Source organism: Euleptes europaea, chromosome 2 (assembly GCF_029931775.1).
Source record: "Euleptes europaea isolate rEulEur1 chromosome 2, rEulEur1.hap1, whole genome shotgun sequence".
Classification (NCBI taxonomy): Eukaryota; Metazoa; Chordata; class Lepidosauria; order Squamata; family Sphaerodactylidae; genus Euleptes; species Euleptes europaea.
The window spans coordinates 71,445,081-71,467,205 of NC_079313.1; the positions used below are offsets into that span (position 1 = coordinate 71,445,081).

The window sequence follows — 22,125 nt, forward strand, 5'->3', positions numbered from 1 at the left end:
CCCGCCCTCCTCAGGCGCAAAAACCTCCCACTCATGGCAAAGAGGAACTTGGCAACCCTAGCCTCTCCCTCTGGGCCCCCTCTGGGGGTGGTATTCAGGTTAAATTGCCGCATTGGCACTCGGCGATAAATAAGTGGGTTTTTGGTTGCAGTTTGGGCACTCGGTCTCTAAAAGGTTCGCCATCACTGACCTAGAGAGTTCTCCCCGGGAACCATCATGTTTGGGAGTTAAAAATCACCCCAGTTCACTTTTCCTTAAGTTTGAGTAGCCAGAGATGGAGCCATTCCTTCTTCAACCTTGCTTGTCAGCATGACACTTTGTTGCTCTGAATAGTGCTTAGCTGAACAAGACGTATAGCTTTAAGATCCAGCTTTTATCATGTAACATCTACTGTAAGTATGTAGCTAGCTAGAATTCTTTATTTTACCGTTGACTTTGTCTCTGACTATATAACTTGTATTTTTATGTCCATTTGACTGTTTTCTTTCAGTAAAGCTTTTAAAGCTATGGTTTTGAGTTTACTGGCCTAACCCAGGATTGCTCGGTCACGATAGCAGCATGAGGGCAGGGTCTCTGTCTTCATAGGTTAAGCTGTGAGTGTGTGACTGACCCAGCGATCTTCCATGGCAGGGTGTGGATTCGAACCTGGGCCTCTCCCAGATCCTAGTTCAACACTGTAACCATTATACCACACTGGCTTATAAGAGATGCCTAACACCATCTCTTCCTTTCTTTACAGTATATTTGTCTATTTTATTAGATTAATGTAATGACATTTGGATTTTCATGCAAATAGATTAGAAATTTATATTGGTCGATATTCTAGTAAAGTAGAGTAAAAACGTAAGTTGTTTAGCATTTTTGTTTAACTTGTATTATTCGTCCTATTTTCCAGATAAGTCATTTGAATGGACTCAAAACTGATGTTCTAAAATGTTTGGAAAACAATTTGTGTTTTCTGTTTGGCGAGCAACAATTTGATTTATCTCAAATATACTTTGTAATACTTGCAAATTTTGGTGGTTAAGAGAAGAATGGTGTGCACTTTTAGTTAAATTGTTTGAAAGCGAAGTTCACTTGATTGTTTTGGGGAAATGCCTTCTTTTGGTACTCTGTTGTTTACCTCCAGGGGTAAATAGGTTTGAGCAATCAAACACAAATTAAGTTCAGACCTAAACATTCTTAATCTACCAATGGTTTGGAGCTGAAGAGCATACAGTGGGTTCTCCATCTTCTGATTCCTTTCTCTCTTGTGCTTGGATTCCTTCCCTCCCTCTTGGCATAACATAGTTTGCTTTTATATGAAAACTGGGGAAATTATGCTTTGCAGGATTTTCCCCACATGTGTAACTGCAAATTGTGCTTTGCAGAGGAAAGGAGAGGGAGTACCCAAGCTCAGGAGGAGAGGAGGAGAACCAACCTTGCCACAGCGTTGTGTGGTGGGAGTGGTTTCCAAATAGGAACAGGGAGCATCAGCCTGATATCCTGTGAGTGAGTTTGAGCTTTTAATACTAAAGTAATGAAATCGGTTATGGGAGGAGGGGTTCAGGAGCCATGAACATACCTAGTGGGTTGCAACACAAAGCAGCCTATTAACTTCAGAGATGTGTCAGATGAATTATTTCCCTTTGACTTGGGCATTCTTTCATCTGACCTCTGCTACTCATTACTTCAGTTTCTTCTTCTGCCTAGGCAGCTGTAAGTGCTCACAATTCATGTCTTGCACTCTTGAGCTATTTATGGATTAAGTCTCTTGGGAAGAACTCATCAGGAGAAATCTATAGAAACAGATGCAAATCAGCATATGAGATTTTTCTTTTGTGTTGCTTATCTCAGCAAGGAAAAGTCATCACTTAGTGATCCAGTGGTGGTCTGGACTAGCTGTCAGGAATAATTAGATGCTTGAATATTTTCTTCGCATGTGAGTGCCTCCAGGGATTTGGGAGTATTTTTCAACCTCTCATTAGCGGCTTCAAACATCTTTGGAAGAGACTGAAGTACTCCATCTCTGGAAAATTAAGGAACAAATAGGACAGTTGAAGCTGCTAGATATTTGGCTAACCTCCAAATACTTGCTGACTCCCCCCACCCCCGGATTAACTACTCGTTCCTTGAGATAACTGACTAAGGCTGCTGAGTTGTACAGTGATTGAACTGTCACAGCAATGCTTCAAGTAGTAAGGGATTGCTTACAGTTGTCAAAGCATCATTCTTCATCAGAACGGTTAGTGAGAAATGCTCTGGGCACAGTGCATAGAAGATTTCAGTATTGCAGATTTTATGTTTCAGGACTAAACAGTAAAATTCCTTTGGATATAATGTACTAAATGGGCTGGACAATTCATTTCTTTTTATTATTTCCAATGAAATGGCATGCTAAATCAAACTAATGGTACTTTTAAAATACGTGATTTAACATTATAAATTGAGCTGAGAACAAGACTTCCAACAGGTACCATTTTATCTAGTATGTATATAGACAAGAGATTATGAAGGCAATATTTTTTGAGGACTTGGGGGGCTATTTTTGGTAACTATTTTCAAGATGTTTGCAAAAATGACAATATGTTATACTACTTACTTGGATTCAACAGCCATGCAGTGAAAAACAATGACACCTCTTTTGGAAACAACGTAGGGCAAAATTGATTTGCTTGCAGAATGGTAACCTGGCTTCAATCTTTATCCTAAGCATGCCTTTTTGGAAGCAAATTTTACTGAAATAAATTATGTTTACTTCCAGGGTAGGCATTTACAGCAAGATGCTGAGCACTATTTGAATTATTGCTTTCTTCAACATGAGTGTTTCAGTGTGTGTTGCCCTAAGGATGGGAGGAGTAATGTGTAGACTTCCTGAGACTACATGTTCTTCAGTGCACTTTTACTAAAAAGCAAACAAGAAATCCCATAAGTATCATGAACAGGTTGTTTCAAGCATTGGAATTAAAAGTGGGGTGTTAGATATTGTTGGTGAAGATGGCCACGTGCTTAATATCCATCTCTGTCTCACTAGTTTGCTTGTTAGTAAATGGCATATTTCCGTAAAGATGTGTTACCAGACCAGCACACAGACATCTTACAAAAGTTAATTGTTAGATTCAGATTCATCTTTATTACTGGCAAAGGCCAGCATAAAATATAAAAAAGTTGATTGTTAATCATTCCTTTTTAAGAGCCAAATGTGCTTCATTATTCTAGCTGTATGAGCTCTGCTATAATAGGACTGTTTGATGGGTTGTGGGGTTTTTTGGTACGTAAGAGGCTGATATAGATGTAACATTCCTCATCTCTTAACTGTAGTTCAGAGCTTGGAAGCAGATGAACAGAGTTGTGCACTTCCTTTTCTCTCTGGGGTGACTTTCCCTGCCTACAGCATTAATGACTGTTAATAGTATCAGTGCTAACTAACCTTAACTGCTGGTTAATGTGAACTAGCGATCCCTCTTCACTAGGATTTGAAACTATGGCTAGGATCCAGCAAAGTGTTCCTGTGGTTGGAAATATTTCCATATGTAGAGCATGACTTTAAATTTACCCTTTCCCACTGCAGCCCAAAATGCAGCTCCTAGGGTGACACCCCACCCCACCCTAGAATAGCATTTCAGGGAAATCTGGGCTGCAGTGGGAGGGTGTGAAAATTAGACAGTCATGCTCTGGGGAGAGAAATCCTTTCATCCACAGAAGCACTCTCTTGGATCCAACCCTACAGTTTTAAGCTGCTGACATACCCTGGTTAACAGGAAATCTGACTATGGAAGGGCTGATTCACAGCTTCTGCTAGCATATTTCATGAATAGAATGAAAATGAAAGACACTCCAGCAGAAGGAAAATATTTATTTATGCTTTTCATGTGTGTGCTTTTACCAACATGTGAAATGGTTGCTAATATTTGTGTATTGCAAAAATAATGTGGTAGATCAAGACTTGCCCAATTCCATAAGAGTATAGATCTTACTTTACCAGAACTATAGTTCTGGTTCCCAGAGGGTTAAATTCAGGGTAGCTGATGCAATCCCTCCCACTTTTGACCAGACAATTGCTCCATAGCAACAGTGAGATCATTGAAGACAGTGTTTCATTGATTTTTTTTCTCCTGCTTTCTCTTTAAGCTGTTATTTCCACATCCCAATGTCTATGAGAGTGGAGATCTTCTTTGTTTTGATATTTGGCTTATGTAGAACATTTTTGTATAAATAAAAGGGGGAAAGTCTTCTATAAATTTAATGTTTCATTATGTATTTAAAAAGAGAGGCTGGCTTAGGCGGCTGGATAAATGTACCCGGTGTAGCTGATGTTCTCAAATATTCTTGCATTGTTTGCTGGTCATCTAGGGAAAAGAATAACGTGGAACAAGACCTCAAGGAAAAAGAAGATGCCATCAAACAGAGGACAAGTGAGATCCAGGTAACTGAATTTTTCAGCTTGGGTGTGCTTAGAGCAGTACAATAAATGAATGCTTAAACCAAAATTTGTGTCTTGCTACCTAATGAATGGGGGGGCTGATGAATAACATAACACCTGCAAATCATAATTTCACATTTCTGTCTTCAGTACGCATCAGTACGCACATGCATTTTTCGATAGGATTGAAGTGCCCTTTACAAGTACATTGGTAAATAAATGATCAAGCACATGCTTCCGAAGGTATTGTGTTGCCTTCAAAACTGAGACATAGATGAGAAGGTAATGTTAAATATTTGAAGCGGTATGTTAGGAGAGGCTTGCTACATAATGGGAAATGTTGCGTTTTAATTTCTATAAACAGCACTTCTTATACTTGATATAATTTAATGTCTGTGCATGATAATTATTTCTGTATTTGTTTCAATTTTTCATAACAAGTGGTTTGCAGCAACCTTTCTGTCCATTAAGGATGCAAAAGCTGCTTTCTAGTTCTTTAGATATAAATGCTCCTGAGGTCGGTGACACCCATGCATAGTTGATGGTAGGAATGTATTGTAATATATTGAAACAAATGTACAACAAACACAAACAGCTTATTTTTCAGTTTAAAAACCTGCCTAATAAGGATTCCATTTGGGAATGTCGAAGATTGATGTGTTTTTCCCCCCTGTTTTTTTTTTTTAGAGCAGCAGTCCGTTTTCCCCGATGCAATGTAACAAAGCAGTGTCTTATACCAAGTTGTCCTTGCATTTTGTTTGTCAACAGTCTTGCAGGGAAAGTGGTGATGAAGCCGTGCTTCTCACAAATTGATGAGAAGCACAGCTCTTTAATGGCAAAATAAACATAAAAGCATTTTGGTAGGCCTGAAATGGAGCGCTTCTTACTGTTCAATGAAAATGTCGATCTTTGGAAGATTTTTCCTATAATACTTATGCATAGTGTACAAGCCCAGAAATCATTTTGGTTGGGGAAGTTTTTGTGTGTGTATTTGTGACTAGTACTTAAGCTTTATAGCACTGAATTTGTATTAGTAGAAAATGACTCTCCTGGAGAGTGCTCATGTGCATTGAGGCTGGTGCCGTCAGTGGTACGTCAGACCCAGTCATCTGATCTAGATGTTGAAAGGGATTGTTTTCTTAAGTCTGTTTAACAGCTAGTTGCTTTACACTTACCTATGCAATGATGTTAATATGAAGCTTCTTGGAGCACAAATTTGGAGGATTACAACGTTAGCTAGGCTCCAGTTGTAAGAATGTTTTACGCTCTAACACTGAAAATAAATGCGCCCAAGATTTCTAAGTAGCTTTCTGTAGCTATCACACAGGTGAGGGTAGGCTTTCAGCAAGAGGATACCAAAAAGGCATCGAAGGCTTCTAGTAAAATCAGTGCAAGGTCTGCAGAAATGCAGTGATCTGAAAATGGCCAGATCATTGTTGTGGTAAAGCAAACCTGCTATGACTATTAAATGTGGGGGTGAGGGGTCAGAAGGGGACATTGACTCATTCATAGAGGAATTAAGCAGCTTCTTAGTTATTTAGGTAAAGAAACCTGGTTTCAGATCTGCAAATAAATGCTTACTAGAAACTACTGAGTGACTAATTATTTCCATTTAGCAGAATTAATTGATAAAACTACTGCTTCCCTCTAGTTCATAACAAATGTCATGGCCAATGTATATTGAATTGTTGCCCTGGTTTCAGATTAGCTCCTGATAATCCTTTAAAACTTTAAACGTTTTAATTACTTAATTCCAGTCACTGTACTTCACCAGTTGTATGGTTTGATGTGGGGGAGAGCATGGAATTTCTTTTTAATGAATTCCAGAGTATCTTGCAGCAAGATTTTTTTTTTCTATTTTCTATGGTGTTTAGATGGATTTCATTTTCTTATTTCATTCTGTTATGCCTATACTCAGTTTTATTCTTGCAGGAGTGTCAGTTAAACATTACATTGCTGACAGTTAATGGCGTGAGAGGTTTTGAGCCTGTAGTTCTCCTATCAGGAGCCAGAATGGTGTAGTGGTTAAGAGAGGCAGACTCTGATCTGGAGAACCAGGTTCGATTCCCCACTCCTCCACATGAAGTCTGCTGGGTGACCATGGGAGACCAGTCACAGTTCTCTCAGAACGCCACTTTCAAATGTCTTTTGCCTTGAAAACCCTACGGGGTCACCATATGTCGGCTGCAACTTGATGGCACATGCGCATGCACGCAGAGTTCTCATATCAGGGATCAAATTATTTCCAGCATGATATGGGGCATTACTTGAAATCTGATGTATACACTGAACTCTGATCTGTTATGACTCAAGGAAAGCTCTGTGCACAGACAGTGTTCTCCTGGTTTGTAGCATTTCTTAAATTATTGGAGATTTTTGGAGCTCTGGATGTGATGTGTGAGTTCCTGCATCGTAACCAAAATAAACTTCTAGAGAGACTGGTACATTCCATCCAAGGCAGAATTCAGATTGGATTTTTATAAACACTTAATGATTGTAATTCACAGCAGCTTTTGGTAGGCCTTTTTGGCATACAGGGCCTATATAGACAGCTCTAAGAGTAAGGTGCCCTGCCCTGGATGGCCCAGGCTAGCCTGATCTCGTCAGATCTCAGAAGCTAAGCAGGGTCAGCCCTGGTTAGTATTTGGATGGGAGACAACCAAGGAAGTCCAGGGTTGCTATACAGAGAAAGGCACTGGCAAACCACCTCTGTTAGTCTCTTGCCATGAAAACCCCATAAGGGGTCGCCATAAGTCGGCTGCAACTTGACGGTGCTTTACACACACACACACACACACACACACACACGAGTAAGGTGGGCCCAAACATAGTGAATGGTTCCTACACCCAAAGCAGATGTCTAAACTTTGATGCATGGAATACTGCCCATCTGGAGGTTTTACCCATGAAAGCCCAATATCATGTTGGTTATTAAGAAATGGGACATATTCAGAAAATCTGCAGATTGTTTCTTTGCTTAATTCTCTTCCTTCAACTTGTCCTGCTTTCTTTTCATGTTATATTTTGAGTATAATCCTACATTCTAATTGATTTGTTTTTATTCATCAAAGCATATCCTACAAATCTCATGTGCCTCTTTCATATTCATTACGTTTACCTTACTTTTACTGTTCTGTTTTCCCCCTCTTGTATTCAAAGGCTTCAGTCACCAAAACAGCATACTGCTTGTCTTTTTCTTTTGGTGGCCCTTTCCATTAAAAAGGAACACGTAAAATGCTTGCTTTTTCACTTTTTAATATCTCAGGATCTTCAGGATGAAGTAAAAAGAGAGAGCAGTAATTTGCAGATGCTCCTGGCCCAGAAGGAGGAAGCAGAGGAAATCCTTAATGGTCTTGATCAGGAGAAAGCCAAACTGGAAGAACAGCTTAACACCATCAGACAGAAATGTGCTGAAGAGGCTGATTTGGTAGGTCTTGGCAGCTTATTCGTGGTTGCAAACAATTTGGATCCAGTGCCTCTTTGGAGCAAAAGTAGCACGTATTTGATGTGGGCAGGAGAATAGCTGGAATAGGAAAAATGTAATATTTCTAGGTTTTGTGTGTAAAAATAAGATGAAAGTTATCCCTACTTGTTTGCAGTTCTAAACACCTTATAAAATGGGGGTAGACTGGGGTGAAGAGAGCTTTTTCCGTAATTTTGAAACTGTTCTTAGCTTGCTTCTATGCTGTCACACCAAAAGTAATTGAAAGAAGGCATTTCTAACAACAGCACCAACCTCCTTGTCCACTGACAAGGGCCAGGTCCAAGGACACCCACAGACTTTTAACTTGATCTACTAGAGAAACCCCATCTAAGTTCGGTACATCAGCACCAGCTAAACACTGTTCAAACAGTTTTTTTATTTAAATATTCATCGTTAGGCTCACAAAATATCTGAGAGGAGACTCAGTCTTTATGCAGTATAGTTTTATTTTCTTGATATACATTGAAAAGCATAACTTCCAGGCAGAAGAAAAATATTCTTTATAATAAGGGCCACAGCAGGCATCACTTCCATTCCCCAGCATACCAATTTAAGCCAACACAGAGCTTGTTGCCCTGGAAGGGAAAAGATGTAGGCTATAAACAGCTGTTGTTGCACCATGTCCTGTTTTAGGCCCCAAGACAGGCTTAAGTTAGGATTAGGTTGAATACTACAGCTAAATGTTTCTCATGTTCTGTTGTTAGTTTCTTTTATATTAAAAAAATTCTTTAGGAAAAAAGTTTTTATATCTCTCTTGATATCATTCTAGTAATTCATTTCATCAAGTGCTTGCTCTACTTTACAGATTGCATCTCTAAAGGCAGAAATAACTGATCAGGAGTCCAAAATTTCAACATACAAAGATGAGTTAAATAAAGCTCAGGAGGAGCTTATCCAATTACAGCAGGAAACAGCAGAGCTAGAAAAATGTGTAGAGGCAGGGAAGTTAGAACTGAGACCTCTTCAACAAGATCTTCAGGTCTCCCATCAAGAAATTGCCTCAGTAAGAACAACTCTTTCTTCATTGTCATTTGCATGTTTCTTCTTACACAGATTTGTTTTCCCCTTTAATTGCAACTGATAACTAGCACACATTATTGGTAATAGCTAATCTGTTTTTGTCAGTGTGAGTAATTAGATTTCCATTTTAATCTGGGCAGGAACAAATGCCGAATAACACAAAATAGTCTTTAAATGGCCTATGTTTAAAACCGTCAGAATGTTCTAGGCATGCCAAGCTTCAGAATCTTCAAATGCCTGGAACTGTATTGTGTTCCCAAGACTGAAATTTGTGGAAGCCAACCATGCTTTTCAGAACTTGAGCTGATCTAAACAGGGCACTAGATCTGCATCACAGTTTCAAGCAAAAGAATGCAGTAGCATTGAAACTTGATTGAGAAAATAATGCAAAGTATGGAATGAAGGCTTTCTCAAAATTCTTAGGATTGCGTCACACATTACATATTTAGAGTATGCCTGGGGAGGCATGTTGCAGTGTAGTAGCTTACAGAAAATTTTCACAATGCACATGTGGTGAAATGTGTGGATCAGACTAAAAAAAGAAAATACCCAAAAAGGAGTCTAAAAAAGAAAAGGTGCCAAAGCATAAAACGCACCATACTAAAATGAACTAGTAGCCGAAGAGTCAGAAAACTAGGCATGACATACTTAAAATAGTTGGTTGATTAAAGCATCTAGAAGAATGAAAATGTCTTCACTTGGTGCCTAGAAGACTGTAGATGCTACATTAGGTGATCCTCCATAGGGCAGAATATCCATGATATAGGTGCCACTTCTGAGAAGGCACCATCTTTGTTTACTCACCTGGCTTCTGTGTGTGTGTGCACAGCAAGGACCTCTGACAATAATCTCACTGGGCAGGCAGAAGTTGGGCCTTTTAAGTACACTGGTCCTAGAGTTTTATATGTAAGCATCAGCACTTGCTTTGAAGCAGTACAGACTCATGTTTCTGATAACTGTTTCTGCATCCATGAAGTATTTCCAAAAACTGATACGGTGGGCAGGTTTTATAGTACCAGAGCTAATCTTGAATAAAAGGTCATCCTGATAAGGTCAGCGTTAAAGAGATTGAAAGGCATAGTTTATAGAGTGGGGGTGGGGAGCAGATAGATGCCTCTTGCAGACACTTGGGAAGTAAATAGTCATCTGTATCATTACCGCTTTTTCATTGTGTATTTGAAACTGAAACTGAAAATTCTGAAAATAGGTATGTAACATAAATATGTGAGATAATGTTCTATTTTTACATTCTCTTCTATGCTGTTGAAAACTATATATATGATTTCTCTATACAGGTGCAAGACAAACTGCATGAGCTCAAAGAATTAGAAAGCAGCCAGTCTAATTGGGAGGCTCAGCCACACAACACACTACTTAATGGGAATGCAGATCATTGTAGCCTCAGCAACAGCAGCAGCGAAACAGCAAACTTGAATGAGAATGCTGAAAGAGAGAGAGCAGATACTGAACAACTGAATCACGAATCTCCTGTGAGTTTGTGTGTGTGAGCATGAGAGAATGCAAGAGAGGTGCAAAATCCACATATGCATTCAATTCAAGATTTTTGCCTGTTCTAAGAAAATGACATTTTTATTGGGGGCACATGTTCGTTCCATAGTTAGTTCCATTTTAAAGAAATTTTTAACAATACACTGTCCTGAAGATTAATTGCTTTTGGAGAGCTATTTTTCCGTTTTTTAGGATCTTCGCGCTTTTGCACATGCTGAATAATCCACTTTCAATCCACTTCCAATATACTTTGCAGCTGGATTTTACTTTGTGAAATGGCAAAATCCACTTTCAAACGATTGTTAAAGTGGATTGAAAGTGCATTATTCAGCATGTGTGAAAGCGCCCAGTTTGTCTCTCTCTCTCTTTTTTTAAAAGATATTTTCATTATCTAACCTTCAAGATGGCAGGGACCAGCATGTTTTTTCTTTATGTTCTCAAGGTTAAGCAGGAGAAATAACAAAACCAGGAAAATATCTAAATCCATAAGATTGTTTTTCTCTCTCCCAAGAGCAGGCTCATTTTTTTCACACTTCAGTGAAAAAAACCCACGTACTTCGGGAAATGAAAGCCAGCAAAAATCCCTTTTCATTAATTTTGCTTCTCTTGGCACAGTTATTCTTCAGCACATACCAGTTCTCTTATATCTTTCTCTCTCGAATGTTTTATATCATATTAGAAAATTTACATGTGTAAATTTTAATTTCTCCCCCAAAAGGTCAGGAATAGCCCAGAAACAACTGTAGAAGCGGAAGAAGAAAAAGAGGTCCTGCCACCAGCTGTTACTGAACAAGTGAGTTTGCTCACTTAGATTAGAGCACAGCAAAGTATCTAAATAGTTTTACTTGAGTTGAAAACATTTTATAATTCTGTTTTGAGGGAGGAGTAAAAATAGGTGCAGCACTCCAGAGAATTTGTCAATTGTTATAGAATAGAAACGCTATATAAAATATCTATTTCCCTCTCCTAGGAAGATCCATTTAATGAAGAATCTCATCAGCTCTCTGAACAGACTGCAGAATCCACTTTAGACTTCTTCGAGTCTGACCCCTTTGATAGTAAGTAATCTCTGTCTGGGTAGTAGTTTGCTAAGAATGTGTGGGTACTGCTAACTGGCCTGCATTTAGATAATGTGTGGTAAGATATGTCTTATAAACTGGGTATCTCAAACACTGGAATCAGTCTGTCTGTCAACTTGATTTTATTAAATTGTTATACTGCCACATGGCCCTTTATATCAAAACAAGTGATAAACCACCACATGTAAATAACAAGAAAGAAACCCTCAGTGCAGATAGTTTTCCTGAATCTATTTTTGAACGAAAATGGGAATTGTATACAGAAAACATTAGTAAATTTTTTTATTATAGCAGCGAGATTGGTAATCGCCGCGAATTGGAAAATGGCAGAAAATATTAATTTGGACAGGTGGCGACAGAAAATAAAAATGTTCATGATTTTGGAAAAAATTACTTTTAATACCAGAGTAATTCAAGGATATACGGTGGGGGAAGAATTTAATACGGTGTGGGGTAATTTGTTACTTTATTTTGGTAAAACCTATGACTATAATATAAGTAATTTAATTAGGTAAACCAATATTTTATGTCTTAATGAGCAGAGAATTAGTGGAATGTATTGATGCTCACATTGGGGTTTGCAAATGAAGTTCAAGAATGGTCTTTTTCCTTGGTCTATGTAATTTTTGTCGTTTGTTTTTTGGTCTACCGTATATACTCGCGTATAAGCCGAGTTTTTCAGCCCAAAAAAAGGGCTGAAAAAGCCGGCCTCGGCTTATACGCGGGTCAATACGGTAGAGGGGGGAGGGAACTTGCCGCCGCCGCTGGGCCCGCGTCGTTTCCTGCCGCCGGGAGCGGCCTCCTGCAGCTGCGCGGAGGCTGCCCCGGCCCCCGCCCGGCCGCGCCGCCGCTTCCTGGGGCCGGGAGCGGCCTCCTGCGGCTGCGCAGAGGCTGCCCCGGCCCCCGCCCGGCCGCGCCACCGCTTCCTGGGGCCTGGGGCGGCCTCCTGCGACTGCGCAGAGGCTGCCCGGCCCCCACCCAGCCGCGCCGCCGCTTCCTGGGGCCGGGAGCGGCCTCCTGCGGCTGCGCAGAGGCTGCCCTGGCCCACGCCCGGCTGCACTGCCACTTCCTGGGGCCTGGGGCGGCCTCCTGCGGCTGCGCAGAGGCTGCCCCGGCCCCCGCCCGGCCGCACCGCCGCATCCTGGGGCCTGGGGCGGCCTCCTGCAACTGCAGGGAGGCTGCCCCAGCCCCTGCCGGGTGCACCACTGCCGCCACCAGGGCCGCAACGCTTGCTCCCGGGAGCCCGTCAGGTAAGTCTGCGGGGGGGGAGGGGTTATAAGCCGACCCTCGGCTTATACGCGGGTGCCTAATTTTTCCCCATTTTTGGGGAGAAATTAGGCACCACAGCTTATACGCGGGTCGGCTTATACACGGGTATATACGGTATGTAGTCTATGTATTGGTGGTGGTTGTTTTTTTCATTCTTAATTTCTGGTGTTCCTGGGTTTTTTTGCACTTTCTAACAATAAAACTCTTAAAAAAAAATAAGAAAGAAAGACAAACTCCAGCTAATTTTAATTCATTTACCTCCTTGAATTTTTTTTTTTAAAAATCACTGATCTAAAAGCCAGTAGGACGAACTCGAGTGAATCTTCCTGGACAGGTCTTCCTTTTAAGCTCTTTTTCTCCTTCTCAGCTGTGCTGCTTTTCTCAGGCTCTGGCCAAGACATGCTGATTTTTACACATACATTTCTTCCCACAAAGCTTCCCATGGGGTTTGTTCAGATATTAGTCGATCTCACCCCATTCTGGCCATGGAGACATTGGTTCCAGGACCTACTCAGGTGGTCCTCTTAATCTCTGTGGCATCACCCTCAGAACTGGGGTCTTTTGTCTTAAGGCCCAATGATAAGTCCACACCCAAATCTTCTACAAGTGATAGCTTGGAGAATAAGCAGTGCCAGGTCAGGATATTAAGCTATTTGAGAGAAGCTACTTCAGTGTTCTAGCATCTTATAAGGCCTCAACCAACCGGATGTACAATGACACATAGCAGCTTTCATTTGCTGGTGTTCCAGCAAATCCTTAGGTCAAGAGGCTAGAACAGGGATCTCCAACGTGGTGCCCGTGGGTGCCACGGTGCCTGTTGACAACATTTCTGGTGCCTGCCAAGTGTTTTAGGAAGTGGGCAGGGCCAGGTAGGGCTTTTGTCCAGCAAGGCTTCTGACTGACTATTGGAGATTTGATTGACACTTCAGATTTTTTAAAATGTTGCTTTGGCAGAAGCTGCCACTACAGCTCAAGGATCAGCACTGTTACTGAAGTTAATCTGTGGCAATCATTTTGTGTCTGGCTCCGCCTCCTGCGGCAGCCATTTTGTTGCTGTTCCCACCATGCTGTGTCAGAATTCCAAAATATGCCCGCAGGCTCAAAAAGGTTGAAAGCCCCTGGGATATAAGTTGGAGACCTTTGGAAGTTCCTTCCATCATCCCAGGATGGAGCACCCTAAATTGTCAGGTGGCAGCCATATCAGCAGTCATTGGGGTAAAGCAGGGGGTAGGTCTTGAAACACCCACATGTGAGACATCTCCTTAAAGGTGCTTCCCTGCGGGGATCTACATACTTTGTCTTAAGGTCTTAACACCATTTCACCTTGTGGCCACCTGTCCCTTTGGGGAGTTGACTCTCTTTAACATGACCTTTCTGATAGGTATTAGAGCAGCTTGGAGAATTTCAGATGTGAATGCTCTTTCAGTTAACACATACTTTTATATCTCTCATTTATAAAAACAGGGTAACTCTCAGAATGGGCCTAAAAATAAATTTCTGTATCCGTGTGTGTGTGTGTGTAAAGTGCCTTCAAGTCGCAGCCGACCTATGGCAACCCCTTTTGGGGTTTTCATGGCAAGAGGCTAACAGAGGTGGTTTGCCAGTGCCTTCCTCTGCACAGCAACCCTGGTCTTCCTTGGTGGTCTCCCATCCAAACACTAACCAGGGCTGACCCTGCTTAGCTTCTGAGATCTGACAAGATCAGGCTAGCCTGGGCCATCCAGGTCAGGGCTCTGTATCCATAGGTCAGAGGAAATCTCCTCTTATCCCAGCCCTTCCTACACCACAGCAAGAATAGCATAGAAAGGAGGGTCCTCTGTATCCCAGAAGCTAGTCTGCCCCACGTGAACCACTGGAGAAAGGGAAGAGTTGCTCATTTACCATGAATTTCCATTTGGTTCCAGGGTGGGGGCAGTTCTCCCACCCTCTTCTCCTCAGTTCTGGTTCTGAGAGAATAGCTTTTACAGTGAGTACTTGGGATGACGTCTACAGGGTCAGCCTTCAAATTGTTGCAGCTTGGGCTTAGACTGTTGCTGTTCAGATCTGGCGGGATGTCCCCCTCTTTCTCAACTGTTGCAGAATTTTTATCTGTATCCTATTGGATCAGTTATGTGTATAGTTTTTTTCAAAAGAGCTTCTGCAAGCTCCAGAGCAGTCGAGGGGTTGATGGGGAAACCCCTCCCTTTGCTGCCGTCAAAAGTCAAGGAGCCTGTCTGTGAGCCAAGGGAGGTTCTATCTTAGAAATTAGATTGCTCTACTCCAGTCCAGTAAGTGAGCAAATTTTCCTTTATTCCACAGCACAATCATATCACCTGGAGTCTCAAGAGGAAGTGATGTAGTATATCATTACATTCTTTAGCCAATCTCTTCATGAGGCAACTAGTCCCATCCTCTGTAAATCAGCCTCTTCATCACCAATTGTGAGACTGCACAAAGTAATGGAAAAAACTTCAAGATTTCACTTACTTGTACTGGGCATTCTGTGTGCACAACCTCCATCCTTTGTCTGATAAATTTGGCTGATAATATATACATGGGATAATATACTTCCAGAAGAGCCCAGTGAAGAAGCTGAGTGAAGAATATAGGCTTTCTTTCCTCAGCTGGAGGACAGCCATTAGTAGAGAGGAAGATGATTGCCCCTCAAATGCTAGAGAAGCTCTGGAAGGTTTTTGGACTAGCCTGCTCATGTTCAGTTCTATACAGAGCCACTCAAATATCACATATGATCTTTCACTCTTTTTAAACAGGCGATCCTTTCAGAGATGACCCATTTGGAAAGATTGGTAAGTAGTTTCTTCTTTCAATCATCCAGAAGTGGTGGTGTATGAGGAACTACAAATGATGGAGTGAGAGTTCAATTTTGTTTTGCATAGAAGCACGGGCACTTGGCCTTGAACTTAGCAGGTTTTCAACCCACAGCTATTGACATAAAATAACATTGTTACATGAGGCAAAAAAGAAAATGCGTGCAGAGAATCTCTGCTGAGAGAAAACTGTTATAGAAGCCGAGCTTATCTTAGAACACTAAAAACTAGCTAATTTTTGTTCTATCTGTGGTTTCCCAGGGAACTTAGGAAATGTAGTCTTCCCAGTATGCCTGATGTCCATGGGTCTAGTGTACACAAAGTTCTTTCCAACAGAAAATGCTTGTGGCTGTAAAGCACTAAATGCTCGGATCCTAGCAGGTGCCGATGGCATTCTTTTGCTGTCCTAGTCTGCCCATTTTTAAAGGAAGCAGAAGGGCTATTGGGTCTAAGGATTTAGCACTATATAGCCACAAGCATTTTCCGTTGAGAAGAATTTTGTGTGTACTGGATACGTTGATGTACATTGGGAAAACCATATTTTCACTAGCGCCTGGGAAGCTGCTGTAGCAGCATTCCAGAGGTAAGGGAGAGGATGTGAGAGACTTCCCTTCCTGTCCCCACACAGCTAGGTCATAAGGGTTTGGGAGATTACAGTGTAGGTTGAAGGGAGGGATTTTGTGTTTCTTGTAGTGTTGATGCTATCATAGAAAGTGTGATGGGATCTGAATGACACTAGGGTTGAGGGAGGCTAGGGCAGGAGACTGAACAGTTTTCTGAATTCTACGGAAATTCTTTGGTGAGCTGAGCTCAGTTCTGAATCAAGGCCAGAAAAGTTGAGTTTACCCTTTTGGTTGTGTTTCTCCTTGACTCACCTTTCTCTCATTGTGGCATGTGAGAAATAAAGTAAATGTGTTGTTCAATAATAGGAAGTGTGGTTCGGTGGTAGGAGTTCTGGGCTTTGGTCTGAGTTCAGATTCCAGCTCAGTGGGCAGCCATAGACAAGTTGTTGTGTCTTGGTTGCCTCAGCCTCTGTTATTAATGTTCCCATGCATGGGTGCTGTGAGGCATCGCGTAACATATGTATTTGCAGGACTACATTAAGAAGGCAAGATAAGTGATATGCCTTAAATGGGGGGAAACTTTTCAGGAGATAGTAGTGCACTGGAGGCTTCTGCAACATTGAACTTGAAAGTGATAGAAATGAATATGTTGTCCATTGAAATATTATAATAATTAAAATAGAAACTGTTTTATATCTTCTGCTGGTAAGATGTTCAGGACATGCCTTCAATAATTCTGCCTTGGCTTTGTTTTCTCTAAAGATCCTTTCGGTGGTGATCCTTTCAAAGGTTCAGATCCTTTTGCTGCAGACTGCTTTTTCAAGCAGTCATCCACAGATCCTTTTGGAAGCATCGACCCTTTCAGCGCAACCAGCAACAGCAGTAGTTCCACAGTAAGTCTGAGAGAAGGGAATGTCTCGTTTTCAGTTTGTATATGAGAAGCTTTCATATGAAATGCTCCTTAAAATTACTCTAGTGATCTCGGGTAGTCTTCTTGCATCTTCAGACATATGTCTATTAAAGGCAATAAGCATTTGGTCACTGATCTCTGTTGCAGCTGCATTGTCATTCTTGTACGAGTCCTTGAGGTCAAGCGGGATGCTATTGTACTGGTCTCCTTGATCTTTTATAGTTAGGAATGCTAGACCAGGGATCCCCCACCTTTCTAAGCATCTGGGTAGCTTTGGAATTTTGGCACAGCCTAGTGGGCGCTGCTACAATATGGCTTTGCTTAGCCAGAAATTCTCTGAGGTTTTAATATCTTAGAACCCTGAAAGTTAGGTACTATGTGTTGGCTACATTTAACAAACCAAAGCTGTTTTGGCTACACAAATTTAAAAATGACGGCCGTAAAGAGGTTGCTTATTCAGGTTTCACATTAAAAGGTGTTCAGTTTCTTTTGAAACAACTTTCTGTGCATTAAAAGAAGTTGTCAGATTTGTGTAATTGGGAGCCAAACCAACCACGTCTATGTTCTTCGGCATATGGTAAGTGATTAAGGACCTTACAGAAATTAAGAAAGTATTACTGCTGAATTCAATATTAGGTTCTTTAATAGTGTTAAGAATTCTTATAGTTTACAGAACCTTCCCTTAGTTTTATTATTTTGCTTATTTTAGATAGAAACACTGGCACACAATGATCCATTTGCTCCTGGTGGAACTACTATGATTGTCCCAAGCGATCCAGGTAAAGAACTCACTGTTTATATAGGTGCACATCTGTTCAAGTTTGTAAAAATACTTAACAAGTTCAGTCCATTAATGTTGGTCATCTACTGATGCGTGAGTAATATGTTATGATTGGTATTCAACTTATGCAATGACCTTGCTTCCAAATGCACTCTGAACATTTTGTTAGAGCTGGCACAGTTGTGAGGCTGCCTGTCATGTAACTACCTGTGATGGTTAAAGGATTGGAAGTGGTTCACAGGAACTCACACTCTGCCCTGCCTCATTCATGAATTTCCTGACCATCTTCTGCCAGCCTGAATTCTAGATAGTCCTTGTGTTTGTGCGAATGTTAACCATGGTTCATACATAATCAGGCTTGCTTCTAACCCGTGATTTGAAGCCAGCATCAAACCCTGATTTCAAATCTCAGTTATAAGCTAACTATAGCTAATATCACTGCAGACTTGGTGAGTAAAGAGTGGAAGAATTCATGCAACTGAAGGAAGTCAGGGGAGTAAGCATGTGATCCTGTATCTGTCTCAGTTCCTTTAACATTGGTTAAAGGATAAGCAGAATTACATCTGGACTGAACCATAGAAATCTTGTGTTTATGGGTAATTAGATAGGACTTTGTTTTGTCTCTGCCACAGGTACTTTGAAGAAGTGTGAAATATTTGTGTATTAAGAGTATAGTAATGTTTAGTTTTGCAACCTAGAGATGTGTATTTGCATTTGTACATTTATTTATACCCCACTTATCTCCCCAATGTGAACCCAAAACACCTTACAACATTGGAAGGTAGGTTAGGCTGAGACAATGTTTTATTTATTCATTTATTTATTTATTCATTGGATTTGTAGCCCGTCCTCTAACCCCCGCCAAGGCTGGGCTCAGAGTGGCTTACATCAGATAAAATCACACATACAATAAATACAAAAGAATCATTTCCTTGTTAAAATTACTAATTCAAATCTAAAAAATTAAAATAATTGAAACAATGGTGCTCAACTATCTGCACACAGAGCCAAGAACCAGCCATGGGGGCAATCATTCCCCCCCCCCCACAGAAATCAGATGAAAGCAGAAGGGAGGGGAGGGAGGCCAGTTGTAATGGAACCTGTTGTTGCCATGACGGAATAATTTGGTCTTACAGGCCCTGTGGAGCTGTGTTAAGTCCTGCAGGGCCCTGGTCTCATTTGAGAGGGAGTTCAGTTGTGACCCGAAATGGTCTATAGAGTCCAATGAGTCCAATTGAGAGGAGGTTGGATAAACTACAGCTCTTTATTTTGGCCAAAGCAATAGAACCGGGTGAACAAACGCCAAACCCAATAGAGTCGGGAGAATGACACCCCCCACCCAAGGGCAAGCAGTATGAGTTATAACTTGCAAGCAATTACGTTTTACAATTAAGATACTTTTCCGATCGTACAATGCTTCACTATTCATTGTTCTTGCGATACATATTTCAGTGGGTCAGCAATTCCCAAGCACAAGCACGTCTATCTAGTCCAGTGATGGCGAACCTTTTAGAGACCGAGTGCCCAAACTGCAACCCAAAACCCACTTATTTATCGCCAAGTGCCAATACGGCAATTTAACCTGAATACTGAGGTTTTAGTTTAGAAAAAACAACTCATACATTCACATATTTTGCATTAAAAGAAAAACACAGTAACAGAGCTTTCAATGATACAAACAACTTTTTATTGAAAGGTAAAAGTTTGCATATGGCATGCATCTCTCCAGGACTCGTCCTCTGCTCAGCCACCGGACATTATTGTACATAAGTAAACAATTATGCTGTGCCTGAACCTCCTCAAGAAGTGCTTGAAACTGTTGACAATTCAGAGCACGAGCCATGATGTAATTTACCATTTTTGGGACATCTTTGAGGACATCGTCAAATTTTTTGAACAATTAATGTGATTTTTGCTGTTATGTGCATGCTGATAATTTGTCTACCCTTGACTCATACTTTGTAAGTTTGAGAGCAACACATGCAGCACTCAGGTCATCTGTTAGCCTGTTTCTGGTGTCAGATTTGATATAATTCAAAGCTGAAAACAGCTGCTCACAAGCATAAGATGATCCAAACAAAGTAAGGAAAGCAATCCCAAGTGCTTTCATTGACTTAAAATTATTTGGCAGAGAATTCCACACTTTAAGGATTTCATTTTCAGAACTAACTGTGCTGTCCTTTGGCATCCCTTCTATCTTCTCAAGTGTTTCACGCAGGTCTTGAATTTATTTTTCCAGATAGAGCTTTCTTGAAATTCTATTAGCTCCATTTCCAGATTTTCTAAATCTAACCAGTGTAGGCAGGAAAGATCAAGTTCTTAAAATTTGGCTTTATCTGGAGAAGTAGGAAAACACAGGGTTGTCTCCGTCTTACGGAACTCTAAAAATCTGTTACTAAAATTCACCTTTGCAGCTGCTACAATGCTAGAAAATTCCTTGTAGATTTCCTGATGGCTTGTAGGATTGTCTGCAAATGTTGTAGAATTTTCTAAATGCTTTTTTAGACGGGCGGGGCCCCAGAGGGGGGGCATGGCAAGGTGCTCGGCCACAGCCTCCCGGTCCAAACTGAAGATAGGCGGGCCCCCGACAAACAGCTGAGCTGCCCCGCAGCTCAGCTGAGAGGGGGGGGTGCGTGGCAAGGTGCTTGGCCACAGCCTCCCCCGTCCAAACTGAAGACGGGCGGGGCACCCTGGCAAACAGCTGAGCTGCGGCTGCAGCTCAGCTGAGAGAGAGGGAGGGCGCCAGCGCAGGCTTGGGGAGCATGGGCTTGGGGAGAAGGAGCACCGCCCTCACCACGGCAACACGGCACAGCCCTAGGCAGACGCGACGGGTCCACGCGTGCCCACAGAGAGGGCTCGGCGTACCGACTGCGGCACGCGTGCCATAGGTTCGCCAACACGGATCTAGTCAGTTTCACTAGCTGTAACAGAGTGTACTTTATTGCTGATGAGAGAGTTCCCTTCATTTGCGAACAGGAAAGGAGGGAGGGAGAACTCCAGCCCTGGAGAAGGGCATCTGATTGGGAGGTGCCTGCATGAGTGTGTGTGTGTATGCTACTGCTTTCAGGCACTGAAGTGACAAAGGAGAAGTGGGGGGTTTGTTCTGAAACATAGACATGTCTGTGTAAATGCTGGGGGACTGTTCGTGTGCACTTCAGTTCCACCAGACCGGGGTCAGAGAAAGCCCTGGCCCTGGTTGAGGACAGCCAGACACTTCTGGGGCCAGGGCCAGCCAGTAAATTAGTGCTAGGTGAGCATAATGCTCTCTAGGGGTCGTACCAGGAGAGACTGGTCCAAGGTCACCCAGAAAGTTTCCATGGTAGAAGTGGGAATTTGAACCCAGATCCTAGTCCTGCACTCTATCCACTACACCTTGCTGTCATCCTCATTGGATGATGAAGAAGAATAAAAGGGGGGAATTGGGAAAATTGTAGAAAAAACCTACAAGTGCAATTCAGACATCATGGGAAACTAATAGTTAAGGAAGCATAGCTGTAATTTGGCTTGATGTCTATATTGACAGGATATTGGGTATGATTGGCGGGCAAACCATAATAGCTTGATGTGATATCTGAATTGATAAACCACAATGGCCACTGCAACCAAAAGCGGGTAGGGATGTTCACCTAAAAAAAAAAAAAAAACTAGGTAATCCCCTGATACTGTGACTGATTCTGGAATTATTCAGGTCCCATTAGTCCCTATAGGGATCTTTCTTGGGGTAGGGGGCTGGAGTGGCTGTTTTGACACCAAAATTGCAAGAGACCTAGAGCTACCTGTCCACTAAACATCCCCCCAAGCCTTTCTACTTGTCTCCATTGTTTCCTACAGGGGGAAAAATTCCATGCTTTCTTCAGAGTAAAAGCGTCTATTTCCAACAAGAGATGTCAATTTGTGTGTGTGTTTCTTTCCCTTTGACACGCAGCCCATAGGATTAAACAAAACAAGAAGTTAACTTTTATTTATGGTATTAACATAACACTGAAGAAAGTAAAGTAGAAGTTACAACGTTTCGCTTCCAGTGGACTTTTGAAATGTCCTATTCCTGCAACTGGGGTCCTTTGGTTACAAACTTGAGTATCTTCAGCCCACTATAAACAGCTCTTCTCCACGTCCTCCTTTTCCCTCTCAACTGCCTAGCTGCCACCTCCCAACTTCTCAATTGCTATTTTCCATCTGTCTCTCCCAAACATTCCATCAGCTCTCATTGGTCACTCCCATGGAGAGGTGGAACCTAGCCTGTCCATCACACCATGTTATCAGAGAAGCCCAGAACAAATGTTGGTCATGCCCTGTATACA

The 22,125-nt window shown here is 41.7% G+C and overlaps 1 protein-coding gene across 5 annotated transcripts in view; it reads left to right on the plus strand.

Annotated features, from left to right (window-relative positions):
- Nucleotides 1-22,125, plus strand: part of EPS15 (epidermal growth factor receptor pathway substrate 15) — a 67,401-nt gene that overhangs the window by 41,082 nt on the left and 4,194 nt on the right. For 2 of the 5 annotated variants that reach the window (XM_056845475.1, XM_056845481.1), the window contains exons 13-21: nt 4,333-4,405; nt 7,668-7,829; nt 8,692-8,889; nt 10,202-10,396; nt 11,134-11,208; nt 11,386-11,473; nt 15,514-15,549; nt 16,896-17,026; nt 17,753-17,822. In XM_056845475.1, the coding sequence (XP_056701453.1) occupies nt 4,333-4,405; nt 7,668-7,829; nt 8,692-8,889; nt 10,202-10,396; nt 11,134-11,208; nt 11,386-11,473; nt 15,514-15,549; nt 16,896-17,026; nt 17,753-17,822 (1,028 nt within the window). The remainder of the gene's footprint in view (nt 1-4,332; nt 4,406-7,667; nt 7,830-8,691; nt 8,890-10,201; nt 10,397-11,133; nt 11,209-11,385; nt 11,474-15,513; nt 15,550-16,895; nt 17,027-17,752; nt 17,823-22,125) is intronic. The other 3 variants (XM_056845478.1, XM_056845479.1, XM_056845480.1) reach the window with 3 other exon arrangements.